General features: G+C 45.0%; 3 protein-coding genes across 3 annotated transcripts; all 3 read left to right on the forward strand.

Moving 5' to 3' along the window:
* The first annotated feature begins 1,539 nt into the window (after window positions 1-1,539).
* Window positions 1,540-2,828, forward strand: LOC139446864 (uncharacterized). Its single transcript, XM_071228189.1, has 3 exons — window positions 1,540-1,663; window positions 1,828-1,873; window positions 2,183-2,828. The coding sequence occupies exons 1-3, from the start codon at window positions 1,540-1,542 to the stop codon at window positions 2,826-2,828; spliced, it is 816 nt and encodes a 271-aa protein (XP_071084290.1).
* A 6,529-nt stretch (window positions 2,829-9,357) lies between these two features.
* On the forward strand, window positions 9,358-10,479 carry LOC139446880 (uncharacterized). The gene is made up of 3 exons (XM_071228190.1): window positions 9,358-9,481; window positions 9,641-9,686; window positions 9,834-10,479. Exons 1-3 carry the CDS (start codon window positions 9,358-9,360, stop codon window positions 10,477-10,479), a joined length of 816 nt encoding a protein of 271 aa, XP_071084291.1.
* A 4,998-nt stretch (window positions 10,480-15,477) lies between these two features.
* On the forward strand, window positions 15,478-16,600 carry LOC139446896 (uncharacterized). Its single transcript, XM_071228192.1, has 3 exons — window positions 15,478-15,601; window positions 15,762-15,807; window positions 15,955-16,600. Exons 1-3 carry the CDS (start codon window positions 15,478-15,480, stop codon window positions 16,598-16,600), a joined length of 816 nt encoding a protein of 271 aa, XP_071084293.1.
* The last annotated feature ends 1,094 nt before the right edge of the window (window positions 16,601-17,694 follow it).

The raw sequence follows: 17,694 nt of genomic DNA on the forward strand, positions 1-17,694 counted from the left end.
ATAAGCGTGTCCCCAGTTTGTCTGACATAAGTGTGTCCCCAGTTTGTCTGACATAAGCGTGTCCCCAGTTTGTCTGACATAAGCGTGTCCCCAGTTTGTCTGACATAAGTGTGTCCCCAGTCTGTCTGACATAAGCATGTCCCCAGTTGGTCTGACATAAGGGTGTCCCCAGTCTGTCCGACTCAAGTGTCCCCAGTCTGTCTGACATAAGTGTGTCCCCAGTCTGTCTGACATCAGCGTGTCCAATGCAGCCTGTCTGACATAAGCGTGTCCCCAGTTTGTCTGATATAAGGGTGTCCCTTATCTGTCTGACATAAGCGTGTCCCAATCTGTCTGACATAAGGGTGTCCCCAATCTGTCTGCCATAAGGGTGTCCCCAGTCTGTCTGACATAAGCGTGTCCCCATTTGGGAACTTCACCAAACCTATTCTACAGAATCGAGCAGCATATTTAGTCTGGATAATATTATGTCAGACAGCACGTTAACTCCAGATGAATGTCACGTCTATTACAACCTGGAGTGTTAGGTGAAACGTTAACGCACTAGAAGAGCTTCCTGTCAACTATTAAACCAGAAACTCAACAGTGAATATTTGATGACAAATGTTGACTGTGAACAAATTTACTGACATATATTTGAAAGCTATGGATTTGTTTTGAATCAATAACACAAACAATATGAGAAACGACACGGACATAATATTTTTACGACGGATCACAGGCTTGCTCTGGTATTCAGTGGAGAGTGCACCCAAACAAAAGGGACACAACTCCGCAATGACTAATTTCAGTCCAGTGTAACCCTGCATTCATGATGTAATTTGTGGATGATAGCGATTCTTTTTCCAAGTGTTTTGTTCACTTGTGATCTTAACTGTTCCACCTCGAGTAACGAACCGTGAACTATACTATTATAAATTATGGACACGTGTTAGATGTGAGTGAAGCACTTGTTATTTCTAAATGTAAAGTAATCATGGAATTAAAGATGTATCCTTACGTCTTTGACTGCTTTGACAGGAGAATAAATTAATTAGGTTCCCGACTCTCCGTGCATCTTCAACACTCTCATTTTATATGTATCGTGAAGAGACGGAGCCCAGCTTAGGCTTACATAAAGCTGTACCGTGCATGGCGTCCACTGTCAGTGACGTCATAGACAGAAACAGTGGAAATGACGTCACAGAATGGTTCCATGACGACGTTGATGGTTCCCAGTCAGTCGCCGACACAACTTGGTGGTGTTCAGACGTACATCTGTTGCTGTTGCAAAACTTCACATTTGTTGCTGGTCTGTGTCTACTTTCACAAGTCTACATCTCATCTCAGAATTAGGTAAGCCATGCCAGTTTAACTCCTACAGTTGGTTTACTTTTACTAATAGAGTTTGTTTCCTAACCCTCGTTCACATCTATATTTCACGGCTCTGAAATTCTTTGTCAATAAATTACCTTTATATTAATTGACACTCCGTCTCCAATGTAATTACGGAATTCAAATAATTCCTAAATTCAAATGTGATTATGTTTTGTCCCACAGATGAAGATGTATCCACAAGAACGACTGAAGAGTCGGAAACTACTCTCCCCCATACTCGAGGCGAACGAGCGTCAGTCTAGCCCTCGTAGTCCAAGAACGCCAGAAATGCATCAAGATTTACTTGGTAGGAGATCCTGAATTTATAATACAAAACAAATTAAATGCAAGACATCATTACTTGATGTGTTTGTTTGAAGCAATTACAGTTACATTCCAAATATGTTTTAGTCTTTATATAACAGTGGAATCGAGTCGGGTGTTTGTACTTTTGTTTTTGTTTGTTTCCAGTTCAGTACATGGACCTGAAATCTCAAGTGGGAGATTTGGAGGAAAGGTAGGCACAGTCTCGTTCGATATTCCTTAACGTGACAGGTCATAAAAACGACCATTTTAATTTAATCCAAAACCGACACAATCTTATTCTCTGTCAGCCATGAGACGAAATCGTAGCACGATTTACCGTTAGTTTGTAGACCACGTGATGCCCATCCCTGATGCACACTGCCATGCAGGTGCAATGTGTCTAATGTTGGCGTACAAAATGCAAAATAGAAAAATAAGAAATGTACATCTCATTTAAATATTATTCACAAAATCACTTTGAGAAACGAAATCTTCTAAACTATCGACATGTCTTTTTCAGTCTTCTCGATCACCTTTTCAATGAGAACCAGAAGCTGAGAGAGGAGAACGAGCGACAGGCCCGACAACTCCGGGAGGAGAACGCCTTAAGGCTGAAAGTTGAGTCGGAGAGACAGGACTATAGGCTGGAGTATTTCAACTATCGTCTCAGTTACACAATGGCGCAGGCTGAGGTCCAGGAACTGAAGCAGACGCTAGAGGGACTGGCGGGGGACTGGGAGAAGGAGAAGCAGACAGAGATGGAGCAGAGGAAGAAGCTGGAGGAAGAGCTGGCAGCTCTCCAGCGCCAGACTGCCCCTCTGACCTGTCACACTCCTGCCAATAAGCGGACCAGTTCCTCCAGCGTCAGTCCTCCAGTTCAACCAAGGAAGGCTCGAAGACCTTACACAGGAAAGTCAAAGGACAATGTTCCAAGCAGGATCTCACATGTGAAGACAGACTTCTCTGCTTCCGGTGACAACTTGGTGAAGGCCAAGGCCACAGATAAGAATGAAACCAAGTTGAAGGTCACTTCCAGTGTTAGATCCATTCTGAAAGACACCAAGAGAGGACAGGGTGCTGAAAGGAAACCAACCAGATCCTCCAGGAACCTTTCTGTTAGATTCACAAAGGAAATGCCAGTTGGAAAGATCCGTCGCGAAATGTAATTACGACCCTCGCCACAAGGAACAAACTTTATAAACTGTTTAATTGTTGGTTCTTTAATTCATATTGATTTCACATTCTTTTAATTCCGTGTGTAAAATAATCGCTGACTATGTTGTGCATGTGTCATGTTTCTCTGTTAACATCTGAGTAATATATCACGTTACTGAAGAAACTGCTTTGTGTTTGTATTAACAACCTCATCATTTATGTGGCAAGTCAATGATCACCTCTCAACTCTGACCAGGATGATGCATGTCAGTCATGCCCCAAAGTCGTGGGTCGATGCTCACACTTTCTACCACTGGTTTGCCTGCTCCTGTGCACACACTGTCACGCTTCGCGGGAATAGATCACGATAGATGAAAGTTGATGAAGAAAACAAATACTTTCCTATTTGCCTTTAGGTTTATATCGAACACTGAAGCTAAAAGGTCATTCATATTTCATCTTACCGAGTAATTAGCTTCAGGACGCAATTCATTATATGAATGAACGAATATTTTTATTTCCCCCAATGATTTGGAGAGTAGTACATACAATTACATTACATTATTTGACAACGGCAATGACAAAATACATGTAAATACAACAGATTGAGCTGGGTAAGCAGTAATAGAAAATAATATATGAGATATTATACACTGTGTCGTAATAACTATATTAATGGTCATGAAATCATTTTGAAGTGAATTAATAAGTCCCAATTTAGTTACGGACATGGATGTATGGAGTGAAGATAACCGAGTCCGTCATTGACCCTTTGAACCTTCACCCGCCTTTGTGACCGATGTTTGTTAACCGGTTTTCATACATGCGCATATGGCATGCATATCTACGTTATAGATATCTTTGCAAATGTAGCGTATACACGTAATTTTACAAGGATATGCCCAGTGCAGCTATATCTCAAGACACGCGAGTGTGCCACCACTTTGTCTGAGGGAATGTGCCACTGTACTGTGCCTCCAATCTGTATAAATATAGTGTGCCCCCACCTATCTATAGTAATTGTGCCCCCAGTTTGTCTGACGTAATATGCCACTGTACTGTGCCTCCAATCTGTATAAATATAGTGTGCCCCACCTGTCTATAGTAATTGTGCCCCCAGTTTGTCTGACGTAATGTGCACAAGTCCTGTTTTTCTATATGACCATTTTGCAGGAATATTTACGCTTCGCATATCGGTTCAAATGCAGCGTAAAAACGTATTTTTCATTTATCTGTCGTATATAAAAAAATCTCAAGAAACACCAGGGTGTTATAATTCAGTCTAACGTAATGTGCCGCCAGCATCTCTAAATGAAATGCGCCCGACAGTCTGTCTGCCATAAGTGTTTCCCCAGTCTGTCTGCCATAACTGTGTCTCAAGTCTGTCTGCCATAAGTGTGTCCCCAGTCTCTCAGACATGTGTGTCCCCAGTCTGTCTGTCATAAGTGTGTCCCCAGTCTGTCTGATATAAGTGTGTCACCAGTCTGTCAGACATGTGTGTCCCCAGTCTGTCCGACATAAGTGTGTCCCCAGTCTGTCTGATATAAGTGTGTCACCAGTCTGTCTGACATGTGTGTCCCCAGTCTGTCCGACATAAGTGTGTCCCCAGTCTGTCTGTCATAAGTGTGTCCCCAGTCTGTCCGACATAAGTGTGTCCACAGTCTGTCTGCCATAAGTGTGTCTCCAGTCTGTCCGACATAAGTGTGTCCCCAGTCTGTCCGACATAAGTGTGTCCCCAGTCTGTCTGCCATAAGTGTGTCACCAGTCTGTCAGACGTGTGTCCCCAGTCTGTCCGACATAAGTGTGTCCCCAGTCTGTCTGATATAAGTGTGTCACCAGTCTGTCTGACATGTGTGTCCCCAGTCTGTCCGACATAAGTGTGTCCCCAGTCTGTCTGTCATAAGTGTGTCCCCAGTCTGTCCGACATAAGTGTGTCCACAGTCTATCTGCCATAAGTGTGTCTCCAGTCTGTCCGACATAAGTGTGTCCCCAGTCTGTCCGACATAAGTGTGTCCCCAGTCTGTCCTACATAAGTGTGTCACCAATCTGTCCGACATAAGTGTATCCCCAGTCCGTCTGTCATAAGTGTGTCCCCATTCTGTCTGTCATAAGTGTGTCCCCAGTCTGTCCGACATAAGTGTGTCCCCAGTCTGTCTGACATAAGTGTGTCACCAGTCTGTGTGCCAGAAGTGTGTCCCCAGTCTGTCTGTCATGAGTGTGTCCCCTGTGTGTCTGACATAAGTGTGTCCCCACTCTGTCTGACATACGTGTCTCCCCAGTCTGTCTGTCATGAGTGTGTCCCCTGTCTGTTTCTCATATGTGTGTCCCCAGTCTGTGTGACATACGTGTGTCCACAGTCTGTCTGCCATAAGTGTGTCTCCAGTCTGTCCGACATAAGTGTGTCCCCAGTCTGTCCGACATAAGTGTGTCCCCAGTCTGTCCTACATAAGTGTGTCACCAATCTGTCCGACATAAGTGTATCCCCAGTCCGTCTGTCATAAGTGTGTCCCCATTCTGTCTGTCATAAGTGTGTCCCCAGTCTGTCTGATATAAGTGTGTCACCAGTCTGTCAGACATGTGTGTCCCCAGTCTGTCCGACATAAGTGTGTCCCCAGTCTGTCTGATATAAGTGTGTCACCAGTCTGTCTGACATGTGTGTCCCCAGTCTGTCCGACATAAGTGTGTCCCCAGTCTGTCCTACATAAGTGTGTCCCCAGTCTGTCCGACATAAGTGTGTCCACAGTCTGTCTGCCATAAGTGTGTCTCCAGTCTGTCCGACATAAGTGTGTCCCCAGTCTGTCCGACATAAGTGTGTCCCCAGTCTGTCTGCCATAAGTGTGTCACCAGTCTGTCAGACGTGTGTCCCCAGTCTGTCCGACATAAGTGTGTCCCCAGTCTGTCTGATATAAGTGTGTCACCAGTCTGTCTGACATGTGTGTCCCCAGTCTGTCCGACATAAGTGTGTCCCCAGTCTGTCTGTCATAAGTGTGTCCCCAGTCTGTCCGACATAAGTGTGTCCACAGTCTGTCTGCCATAAGTGTGTCTCCAGTCTGTCCGACATAAGTGTGTCCCCAGTCTGTCCGACATAAGTGTGTCCCCAGTCTGTCCTACATAAGTGGGTCACCAATCTGTCCGACATAAGTGTATCCCCAGTCCGTCTGTCATAAGTGTGTCCCCATTCTGTCTGTCATAAGTGTGTCCCCAGTCTGTCCGACATAAGTGTGTCCCCAGTCTGTCTGACATAAGTGTGTCACCAGTCTGTCCGACAAAAGTGTGTCCCCAGTCTGTCCGACAAAAGTGTGTCCCCAGTCTGTCCGACATAAGTGTGTCCCCAGTCTGTCTGCAATAAGTGTGTCCCCAGTCTGTGTGCCAGAAGTGTGTCCCCAGTCTGTCTGTCATGAGTGTGTCCCCTGTGTGTCTGACATAAGTGTGTCCCCACTCTGTCTGACATACGTGTCTCCCCAGTCTGTCTGTCATGAGTGTGTCCCCTGTCTGTTTCTCATATGTGTGTCCCCAGTCTGTGTGACATACGTGTGTCCTCAGTCTGTCTATCATAAGTGTGTCCCCACTCTGTCTGTCATACGTGTGTCCCAAGTCTGTCTGACATAAGTGTGTCCCCAGGCTGTCCGACTTAAGTGTGTCCCCAGTCTGTCTGACATAAGTGTGTCACCAGTCTGTCCGACAAAAGTGTGTCCCCAGTCTGTCTGCAATAAGTGTGTCCCCAGTCTGTCTGCCATAAGTATGTCCCCAGTCTGTGTGCCAGAAGTGTGTCCCCAGTCTGTGTGCCATGAGTGTGTCCCCTGTGTGTCTGACATAAGTGTGTCCCCAGGCTGTCCGACTTAAGTGTGTCCCCAGTCTGTCTGATATAAGTGTGTTCCCAGTCTGTCTGATATAAGTGTGTCCCCAGTCTGTCCTACATAAGTGTGTCACCAATCTGTCCGACATAAGTGTATCCCCAGTCCGTCTGTCATAAGTGTGTCCCCATTCTGTCTGTCATAAGTGTGTCCCCAGTCTGTCCGACATAAGTGTGTCCCCAGTCTGTCCGACAAAAGTGTGTCCCCAGTCTGTCTGCAATAAGTTTGTCCCCAGTCTGTCTGCCATAAGTGTGTCTCCAGTCTGAGTGTCAGAAGTGTGTCCCCAGTCTGTCTGCCACAAGTGTGTCCCCAGTATGTGTGTCATAAGTGTGTCTCCAGTCTGTCTGACAATAAGCGTGTCCCCAGTCTGTCTGACATGAGCGTGTCCCCAGTTTGTCTGACATGAGCGTGTCCCCAGTCTGTCTGCCACAAGTGTGTCCCCAGTCTGTCTGACATAAGTGTGTCCCCAGTTGGGAACTTCTCCAAACCTATTCTACAGAATCTGTGTGACATACGTGTGTCCTCAGTCTGTCTATCATAAGTGTGTCCCCACTCTGTCTGTCATACGTGTGTCCCAAGTCTGTCTGACATAAGTGTGTTCCCAGTCTGTCCGACATAAGTGTGTCCCCAGGCTGTCTGACATGAGCGTGTCCCCAGTTTGTCTGACATAAGCGTGTCCCCAGTCTGTCTGACATAAGCGTGTCCCCAGTCTGTCTGACATAAGTGTGTCCCCAGTTTGTCTTACATTAACGTGTCCCCAGTTTGTCTTACATTAACGTGTCCCCGGTCTATCTGCCATAAGTGTGTCCTCAGTCTGACTGACATTAATGTGTCCCCAGTCTATCTGCCATAAGTGTGTCCCCAGTCTATCTGCCATAAGTGTGTCCCCAGTCTATCCGACACTCTCTGACATAGGTGTGTCCCCAGTCTGTCTGTCATGAGTGTGTCCCCTGTGTGTCTGACATAAGTGTGTCCCCACTCTGTCCGACATAAGTGTATCCCCAGTCCGTCTGTCATAAGTGTGTCCCCATTCTGTCTGTCATAAGTGTGTCCCCAGTCTGTCCGACATAAGTGTGTCCCCAGTCTGTCCGACATAAGTGTGTCCCCAGTCTGTCCGACAAAAGTGTGTCCCCAGTCTGTCTGCAATAAGTTTGTCCCCAGTCTGTCTGCCATAAGTGTGTCCCCAGTCTGTGTGCCAGAAGTGTGTCCCCAGTCTGTCTGCCACAAGTGTGTCCCCAGTATGTGTGTCATAAGTGTGTCTCCAGTCTCTCTGACAATAAGCGTGTCCCCAGTCTGTCTGACATGAGCGTGTCCCCAGTTTGTCTGACATGAGCGTGTCCCCAGTCTGTCTGCCACAAGTGTGTCCCCAGTCTGTCTGACATAAGTGTGTCCCCAGTTGGGAACTTCTCCAAACCTATTCTACTGAATCGAGCAGCATATTTAGTTCGGATCATCTATGTCGGACAGCATATTAAGTCGAGATGAATGTCACGTCTATTACAACCTGGAGTGTTAGGTGAAAAGTTAACGCACTAGAAGAGCTTCCTGTCAACTATTACACCAGAAACTCAACAGTGAATATTTGATGACAAATGTTGACTGTGAACAAATTTACTGACATATATTTGAAAGCTATGGATTTGTTTTGAATCAATAACACAAACAATATGAGAAACGACACGGACATAATATTTTTACGACGAATCACAGGCTTGCTCTGATATTCAGTGGAGAGTGCACCCAAACAAAAGGGACACAACTCCGCAGTGACTAATTTCAGTCCAGTGTAACCCTGCAGTCATGATGGAATTTGTGGACGATAGCGATTCTTTTTCCAAGTGAGTAAGTGAGTGAGTGAGTATGGTTTTACGCAGCTTTTAGCAATATTCCAGCAATATCAGGGCGGGGGACACCAGAAATGAGCTTCACACATTGTACCCATGTCGGGAATCGAACCCGGGTCTTCGGCGTGACGAGCGAACGCTTTAACCACCAGGCTACCCCGCCGCCCCATTTTCCAAGTGTTTTATTCACTTGTGATCTTAACTGTTCCACCTCGAGTTTCAAACTGTGAAATATATTATTATGAAATATCGACGCGTGTTAGCTGTGAGTGAAGCGCTTGGTTTTCTTAATGTAAAGTAATCATGGAATTAAAGATGCACCCTGACGTCTTTTACAGCTTTGACAGGAGACTTAATCTGTGCGTCTTCAACACGCATAATTTGTTATGTTTCGTGAAGAGACGGAGCCCAGCTTACATAAAGCCGTATCGTGCATGGTGAACACTGTCAGTGACGTCATAGACAGAAACAGTGGAAATGACGTCACAGAATGGTTCCATGACGACGTTGATGGTTCCCAATCAGTCGCCGACACAACTTGGTGGTGTTCAGACGTAAATCTGTTGCTGCTGCAAAACTTCACATTTGTTGCTGATCTGTGTCTACTTGCACAAGTCTACACCTCATCTCAGTATTAGGTAAGCAATGCCAGTCTAACTCCTACAGTTGGTTTACTTTTACTGATAGCGTTTGTTTCCTAACCCTCGTTCACATCTATATTTCACGGCTCTGAAATTCTTTATCGATAAATTACCTTTGTATTAAATGACACTCCGTCTCCAATGTAATTACGGAACTCAAATAATTCCTAAATTCAAATGTGATTATGTTTTGTCCCACAGATGAAGATGTATCAACAAGAACGATTGAAGAGTAGGAAACTACTCTCCCCCATACTCGAGGCGAACGAGCGTCAGTCTAGCCCTCGTAGTCCAAGAACGCAAGAACTGCATCAAGATTTACTTGGTAGGAGATCCTGAATTTATGATACAAACAAATTGAATGCAAGACATCATCACTTGATGTGTTTGTTTGAAGCAATTACAGTTACATTCCAAGTATGTCTTTATATAACAGTGGAATCGAGTCGGGTGTTTGTACTTTTGTTTTTGTTTTCGTTTCCAGTTCAGTACATGGACCTGAAATCTCAAGTCGGAGATTTGGAGGAAAGGTAGGCACAGTCTCGTTTAATATTCATGAACGTTCGTCTAAAATATACAAAAAGGAAAAACAAGAAATGTGCATCTCATTCAAATATCATAGATAAAATGACTTTGAGAAATGATATCTTCTAAACTATCGACATATCTTTTTTCAGTCTTCTCGATCACCTTTTCAATGAGAATCAGAAGATGAGAGAGGAGAACGAGCGACAGGCCCGACAACTCCGGGAGGAGAACGCCTTAAGGCTGAAAGTTGAGTCGGAGAGACAGGACTATAGGCTGGAGTATTTCAACTATCGTCTCAGTTACACAATGGCGCAGGCTGAGGTCCAGGAACTGAAGCAGACGCTAGAGGGACTGGCGGGGGACTGGGAGAAGGAGAAGCAGACAGAGATGGAGCAGAGGAAGAAGCTGGAGGAAGAGCTGGCAGCTCTCCAGCGCCAGACTGCCCCTCTGACCTGTCACACTCCTGCCAATAAGCGGACCAGTTCCTCCAGCGTCAGTCCTCCAGTTCAACCAAGGAAGGCTCGAAGACCTTACACAGGAAAGTCAAAGGACAATGTTCCAAGCAGGATCTCACATGTGAAGACAGACTTCTCTGCTTCCGGTGACAACTTGGTGAAGGCCAAGGCCACAGATAAGAATGAAACCAAGTTGAAGGTCACTTCCAGTGTAAGATCCATTCTGAAAGACAGCAAGCGAGGACAGGTTGCTGAAAAAAACCCAACGCGATCTTCCAGGAACCTTTCTGTGAGATTCACAAAGGAAATGCCAGTTGGAAAGACCCGTCACGAAATGTAATTACGACCCTCGCCACAAGGAACAAACTTTATAAACTGTTTAATTGTTGGTTCTTTAATTCATATTGATTTCACACTCTTGTAATTCCGTGTGTAAAATAATCGCTGATTATCTTGTGCATGTGTCAGTGTTTCTCTGTTAACATCTGGGTAATATATCACGTTACTGAAGAAACTGCTTTGTGTTTGTATTAACAACCTCATCAGTTATGTGGGAAGTCAATGATCACCTCTCAACTCTGACCAGGATGATGCATGTCAGTCATGCCCCAAAGTCGTGGGTCGATGCTCACACTTTCTACCACTGGTTTGCCTGCTCCCGTGCACACACTGTCACGCTACGCGTCACGATACTTAATCCGTACGTCACACGTGTTTTGCATTCGTGTCTAACTGTCACGCTTCGCGGGAATAGATCACGATAGATGAAAGTTGATGAAGAAAACAAATACTTTCATATTTATCTTTAGGTTTATATCGAACACTGAAGCTAAAAGGTCATACATATTTCTTCTTACCGAGTAATTAGCTTCAGGACGCAATTCGTTACATGTTCAATGAGTGAGTATACACCCTGACTCAAGGTAGACAACTCTGTTCCCCTTATTTCGTGGAGGGACATGAAATGTTGGAAACATTATATCGTTCCCCAAATTTCTTCTTTCTTTTCCTTCAAAATAGCATGACATTCCCTCGGATTAACATTTGTTCGGCGGGAACAAGGAACCAGGTTGTTTTCTACATAAATAGAAAATAATATATGAGATATTATACACTGTGTCGTAATAACTATATTAATGGTCATGAAATCATTTTGAAATGGATTAATAAGTCCCAATTTAGTTACTGACATGGATGTATGGAGTGAAGAATACCGAGTCCGTCATTGACCCTTTGAACCTTCACCCGCCTTTAGGACCGATGTTTGTTAACCAGTTTTCATACATGCGCATATGGCATGCATATCTACGTTATAGATATCTTTGCAAATGAAGCGTTTAATTGTGCCCCCAGTTTGTCTGACGTAATGTGCAAAAGTCCAGTTTTTCTATATGACTATTTTGCAGGAATATTTACGCTTCGCATATCGGTTCAAATGCAGCGTAAAAACGTATTTTTTCATTTATCTGTCGTATATAAAAATATCTCAAGAAACACCAGGGTATTATAATTCAGTCTGACGTAATGTGCCGCCAGTATTTCTAAATGAAATGCGCCCAACAGTCTGTCTGCCAGAAGTGTGTCCCAAGTCTGTCTGACTTAAGTGTGTCCCAAGTCTGTCTGACACAAGTGTGTCCCCAGTCTGTCCGACATAAATGTGTCCCCAGTTTGTCTGACATATGTGTCTCCAGTCTGTCTGTCATAAGTGTGTCCCAAGTCTGTCTGCCATAAGTGTGTCCCCAGTCTGTCTGACTTAAGTGTGTCTCCAATCTGTCTGACATAAGTGTGTCCCCAGTCTGTGCGACTAAAGTGTGTTCCAAGTCTGTCTGACATAAGTGTGTCCCCAGTCTGTCCGACTAAAGTGTGTCCCAAGTCTGTCTGACATAAGTGTGTCCCCAGTCTGTCTGACATAAGTGTGTCCCCAGTCTGTCCGACATAAGTGTGTCCCCAGGCTGTCCGACTTAAGTTTGTCCCCAGTCTGTCTGATATAAGTGTGTCACCAGTCTGTCCGACATAAGTGTGTCCCCAGTCTGTCTGTCATAAGTGTGTCCCAAGTCTGTCCGACATAAGTGTGTCCCCAGGCTATCCGACTTAAGTGTGTCCCAAGTCTGTCTGATATAAGTGTGTCACCAGTCTGTCCGACATAAGTGTGTCCCCAGTCTGTGTGTCATAAGTGTATCCCAAGTATGTCCGACTTAAGTGTGTCCCCAGTCTGTCCGACTTACGTGTGTCCCCAGGCTGTCCGACTTAAGTGTATCCCCAGTCTGTCTGATATAAGTGTGTCACCAGTCTGTCTGACATAAGTATGTCCCCAGTCTGTCTGACATAAGTGTGTCCCCAGTCTGTCTGATATAAGTGTGTCACCAGTCTGTCTGTCATAAGTGTGTCCCCAGTCTGTCTGTCATAAGTGAATACCCAGTATGTCCGACTTAAGTGTGTCCCCAGTCTGTCCGACTTACGTGTGTCCCCAGGCTGTCCGACTTACGTGTGTCCCCAGTCTATCCGACATAAGTGTGTCCCCAGTCTGTCTGTCATAAGTGTGTCCCCAGTCTGTCTGTCATAAGTGTATCCCCAGTATGTCCGACTTAAGTGTGTCCCCAGTCTGTCCGACTTACGTGTATCCCCAGGCTCTCCGACTTACGTGTGTCCCCAGTCTGTCTGACATAAGTGTGTCCCCATTCGGTCTGTCATAAGTGTCTCCCCAGTCTGTCTGACATAAGTGTGTCACCAGTCTGTCCGACATAAGTGTGTCCCCAGTCTGTCTGCCATACATGTGTCCCCAGTCTGTGTGCCAGAAGTGTGTCCCCAGTCTGTGGGTCATATGTGTGTCCCCAGGCTGTCCAACTTAAGTGTGTCACCAGTCTGTCTGATATAAGTGTGTCACCAGTCTGTCCGACATAAGTGTGTCCCCAGTCTGTCTGTCATAAGTGTGTCCCCAGTCTGTCTGTCAAAAGTGTATCCCTAGTATGTCCGACTTACGAGTGTCCCCAGGCTGTCTGACATAAGTGTGTCCCCAGTCTGTCTAACATGTGTGTCCCCAGACTGTCTGATATAAGTGTGTCCCCAGTCTGTCTGATATAAGTGTGTCACCAGTCTGTCTGATATAAGTGTGTCACCAGTCTGTCCGACATAAGTGTGTCCCCAGTCTGTCTGTCATAAGTGTGTCACCAGTCTGTCTGTCAAAAGTGTATCCCCAGTATGTCCGACTTAAGTGTGTCCCCAGTCTGTCCGACTTACGTGTGTCCCCAGGCTGTCCGACTTAAGTGTATCCCCAGTCTGTCTGATATAAGTGTGTCACCAGTCTGTCTGATATAAGTGTGTCCCCAGTCTGTCTAACATGTGTGTCCCCAGTCTGTCTGATATAAGTGTGTCCCCAGTCTGTCTGCTATAAGTGTGTCACCAGTCTGTCTGACATAAGTGTGTCACCAGTCCGTCTGACATAAGTGTGTCCCCAGTCTGTCTGTCATACGTGTGTCCCCAGTCTGTCTGTCATACGTGTGTCCCCAGTCTGTCTGTCATAAGTGTATCCCCAGTATGTCCGACTTAAGTGTATCCCCAGTCTGTCCGACTTACGTGTGTCCCCAGGCTGTCCGACTTACGTGTGTCCCCAGTCTGTCTGACATAAGTGTGTCCCCAGTCTGTCTGTCATAAGTGTATCCCCAGTCTGTCTGATATAAGTGTGTCCCCAGGCTGTCCGACTTAAGTGTATCCCCAGTCTGTCTGATATAAGTGTGTCACCAGTCTGTCCGACATAAGTGTGTTCCCAGTCTTTGTGCCAGAAGTGTGTCCCCAGTCTGTGGGTCATATGTGTGTCCCCAGTCTGTCTGCCACAAGTGTGTCCCCAGTCTGTGTGTAATAAGTGTGTCTACAGTCTGTCTGACAATAAGCGTGTCCTCAGTCTGTCTGACATAAGTGTGTCCCCAGTTTGTCTTACATTAACGTGTCCCCAGTCTATCTGCCATAAGTGTGTCCTCAGTCTGTCTGACATAAATGCGTCCCATGTCTATCTGACATAAGTGTGTCCCCAGTCTGTCTTTCATACGTGTGTCCCCAGTCTGTCTTTCATACGTGTGTCCCCAGTCTGTCCGACATAAGTGTGTCACCAGTCTGTCCGACACAAGTGTGTCCCCAGTCTGTCTGACATACGTGTGTCCCCAGGCTGTCCGACTTAAGTGTCTCCCCAGTCTGTCCGACTTAAGTGTATCCCCAGTCTGTCTGCAATAAGTGTGTCCCCAGTCTGTCTGCAATAAGTGTGTCCCCAACTTACTGACATATATTTGAAAGCTATGGATTTGTTTTGAATCAATACGGACTGTTGTGTGTAATATAACACAAACAATATGAGAAAAAGACACGGACATAATATTTTTACGACGAATCACAGGCTTGCTCTGGTATTCAGTGGAGAGTGCACCCAAACAAAAGGGACACAACTCCGCAGTGACTAATTTTAGTCCAGTGTAACCCTGCCTTCATGATGGAATTTGTGGATGATAGCGATTCTTTTTCCAAGTGCGTAAGTGAGTGAGTGAGTAATTTTCCAGCAATATCACGGCGGGTGACACCATAAATGAGCTTCACACATTGTACCCATGTCGGGAATCGAACGCGGGTCTTCGGCGTGACGACCGAACCCTTTAACCACCTGGCTACCCCGCCGCCCCATTTTCCATGTGTTTTATTCACTTGTGATCTTAACTGTTCCACCTCGAGTTTCAAACTGTGAAATATACTATTGTGAAATATCGACGCGTGTTAGGTGTGAGTGAAGCGCTTGGTTTTCTTAATGTAAAGTAATCATGGAATTAAAGATGCACCCTGACGTCTTTTACAGCTTTGACAGGAGACTTAATCTGTGCGTCTTCAACACGCATAATTTGTTATGTGTCGTGAAGAGACGGAGCCCTGCTTACATAAAGCCGTATCGTGCATGGTGAACACTGTCAGTGACGTCATAGACAGAAACAGTGGAAATGACGTCACAGAATGGTTCCATGACGACATTGATGGTTCCCAATCAGTCGCCGACACAACTTGGTGGTGTTCAGACGTACATCTGTTGCTGTTGCAAAACTTCACATTTGTTGCTGATCTGTGTCTACTTGCACAAGTCTACACCTCATCTCAGTATTAGGTAAGCCATGCCAGTCTAACTCCTACAGTTGGTTTACTTTTACTGATAGCGTTTGTTTCCTAAGCCTCGTTCACATCTATATTTCACGGCTCTGAAATTCTTTATCAATAAATTACCTTTGTATTAAATGACACTCCGTCTCCAATGTAATTACGGAACTCAAATAATTCCTAAATTCAAATGTGATTATGTTTTGTCCCACAGATGAAGATGTATCCACAAGAACGACTGAAGAGTAGGAAACTACTCTCCCCCATACTCGAGGCGAACGAGCGTCAGTCTAACCCTCGTAGTCCACGAACGCAAGAACTGCATCAAGATTTACTTGGTAGGAGATCCTGAATTTATGATACAAAACAAATTAAATGCAAGACATCATCACTTGATGTGTTTGTTTGAAGCAATTACAGTTACATTCCAAGTATGTCTTTATATTACAGTTGAATCGAGTCGGGTGTTTGTACTTTTGTTTTTGTTTTCGTTTCCAGTTCAGTACATGGACCTGAAATCTCAAGTCGGAGATTTGGAGGAAAGGTAGGCACAGTCTCGTTTAATATTCATGAACGTTCGTCTAAAATATACAAAAAGGAAAAACAAGAAACGTGCATCTCATTCAAATATCATAGATAAAATGACTTTGAGAAACGATATCTTCTAAACTATCGACATATCTTTTTTCAGTCTTCTCGATCACCTTTTCAATGAGAACCAGAAGCTGAGAGAGGAGAACGAGCGACAGGCCCGACAACTTCGGGAGGACAACGCCTTAAGGCTGAAAGTTGAGTCGGAGAGGCAGGACTATAGGCTGGAGTATTTCAACTACCGTCTCAGTTACACAATGGCGCAGGCTGAGGTCCAGGAACTGAAGCAGACGCTAGAGGCACTGGCGGGGGACTGGGAGAAGGAGAAGCAGAAAGAGATGGAGCAGAGGAAGAAGATGGAGGAAGAGCTGGCAGCTCTCCAGCGCAAGACTGCCCCTCTGACCTGTCACACTCCTACCAATAAGCGGACCAGTTCCTCCAGCGTCAGTCCTCCAGTTCAACCAAGGAAGGCTCGAAGACCTTACACAGGAAAGTCAAAGGACAAGGTTCCAAGCAGGATCTCACATGTGAAGACAGACTTCTCTGCTTCCGGTGACAATTTGGTGAAGGCCAAGGCCACAGATAAGAATGAAAGCAAGTTGAAGGTCACTTCTGGTGTAAGATCCATTCTGAAAGACACCAAGAGGGGACAGGATGCTGAAAAGAAGCCAACCCGGTCCTCCAGGAACCTTTCTGTTAGATTCACAAAGGAAATGCCAGTTGGAAAGATCCGTCACGAAATGTAATTACGACCCTCCCCACAAGGAACAAACTTTATAAACAGTTTAATTGTTGGTTCTTTAATTCATATTGATTTCACACTCTTGTAATTCCGTGTGTAAAATAATCGCTGATTATCTTGTGCATGTGTCAGTGTTTCTCTGTTAACATCTGAGTAATAAATCACGTTACTAAAGAAACTGCTTTGTGTTTGTATTTACAACTTCATCAATTATGTGGGAAGTCAATGATCACCTCTTAACTCTGACCAGGATGATGCATGTCAGTCATGCCCAAAAGTCGTGGGTCGATGCTCACACTTTCTACCACTGGTTTGCCTGCTCCCATGCACACACTGTCACGCTTCGCGAATAGATCACGATAGATCGGTATGGGGCGTTAAATTAGTTTGAAATTAACCTTAAATTTAATCTATGCATGGAGAAAATTGAATGTGTCTATATTCGCTATACAGAAATTTGTAGAAGAGATATGAAATGTCTTGTTGAAAGTTGATAAATAAATCAAATACTTTCCTATTTGCCTTTAGGTTAATATCGAACCCTGATGCTAAATAGTCATATTTATTACCCACGTGGTGAAGATACAGGACTACTTTTTTCATTCATAAGATTTCGCGAGATGTCATTCATTTTGGGTTTAGTGAGTGAGTGAGTGAGTGAGTGAGTTTGATTTTACGCCGCTTTTAGCAATGTTCCAGCAATATTACGGCGGGGGACACCAGAAATGGGCTTCACACATTGTACCCATGTTGGGATTCGAATCCGGGTCTTCGGCGTGACGAGCGAACGCTTTAACCACTAGGCTACCCGACCGCCCCTTTTGTGTTTAGAATACAGTACCGCAGCTTCTTGTGAAGACGATCTCTGCCGTATGTCACGTGTCTGAAAGACAAGCAGCTAGTTTTAAAGAACTCGCGACCTTCGTATTGTTAGCCCGATAGCTAACCGACTGAGCAACGTCCACAAGTGAAACTTGTGCAAATTTACCTTGTCATGAATACGCCGTTACGGAACTGAACGAACATTTTTAGATACAAGATATGTAAAATCAAAAATTATTTCTGGGGGATTCTTTGACGAAGAACTTGAAATCATAC

Source organism: Haliotis cracherodii, unplaced genomic scaffold (genome assembly GCF_022045235.1).
Source record: "Haliotis cracherodii isolate W230 unplaced genomic scaffold, xgHalCrac1.p SCAF_10, whole genome shotgun sequence".
In the NCBI taxonomy this organism is placed as follows: Eukaryota; Metazoa; Mollusca; class Gastropoda; order Lepetellida; family Haliotidae; genus Haliotis; species Haliotis cracherodii.

Excerpts from the sequence above, each read along its gene's own strand:
- LOC139446864 (XM_071228189.1), top strand. The coding sequence starts at position 1,540 with ATGAAGATGTATCCACAAGAACGACTGAAGAGTCGGAAACTACTCTCC. Across the intron at positions 1,664-1,827 it reads AATGCATCAAGATTTACTTG|TTCAGTACATGGACCTGAAA; the intron begins GTAGGAGATCCT and ends GTTTGTTTCCAG. Across the intron at positions 1,874-2,182 it reads GTGGGAGATTTGGAGGAAAG|TCTTCTCGATCACCTTTTCA; the intron begins GTAGGCACAGTC and ends TGTCTTTTTCAG.
- LOC139446880 (XM_071228190.1), top strand. The coding sequence starts at position 9,358 with ATGAAGATGTATCAACAAGAACGATTGAAGAGTAGGAAACTACTCTCC. Across the intron at positions 9,482-9,640 it reads ACTGCATCAAGATTTACTTG|TTCAGTACATGGACCTGAAA; the intron begins GTAGGAGATCCT and ends TTTCGTTTCCAG. Across the intron at positions 9,687-9,833 it reads GTCGGAGATTTGGAGGAAAG|TCTTCTCGATCACCTTTTCA; the intron begins GTAGGCACAGTC and ends ATCTTTTTTCAG.
- LOC139446896 (XM_071228192.1), top strand. The coding sequence starts at position 15,478 with ATGAAGATGTATCCACAAGAACGACTGAAGAGTAGGAAACTACTCTCC. Across the intron at positions 15,602-15,761 it reads ACTGCATCAAGATTTACTTG|TTCAGTACATGGACCTGAAA; the intron begins GTAGGAGATCCT and ends TTTCGTTTCCAG. Across the intron at positions 15,808-15,954 it reads GTCGGAGATTTGGAGGAAAG|TCTTCTCGATCACCTTTTCA; the intron begins GTAGGCACAGTC and ends ATCTTTTTTCAG.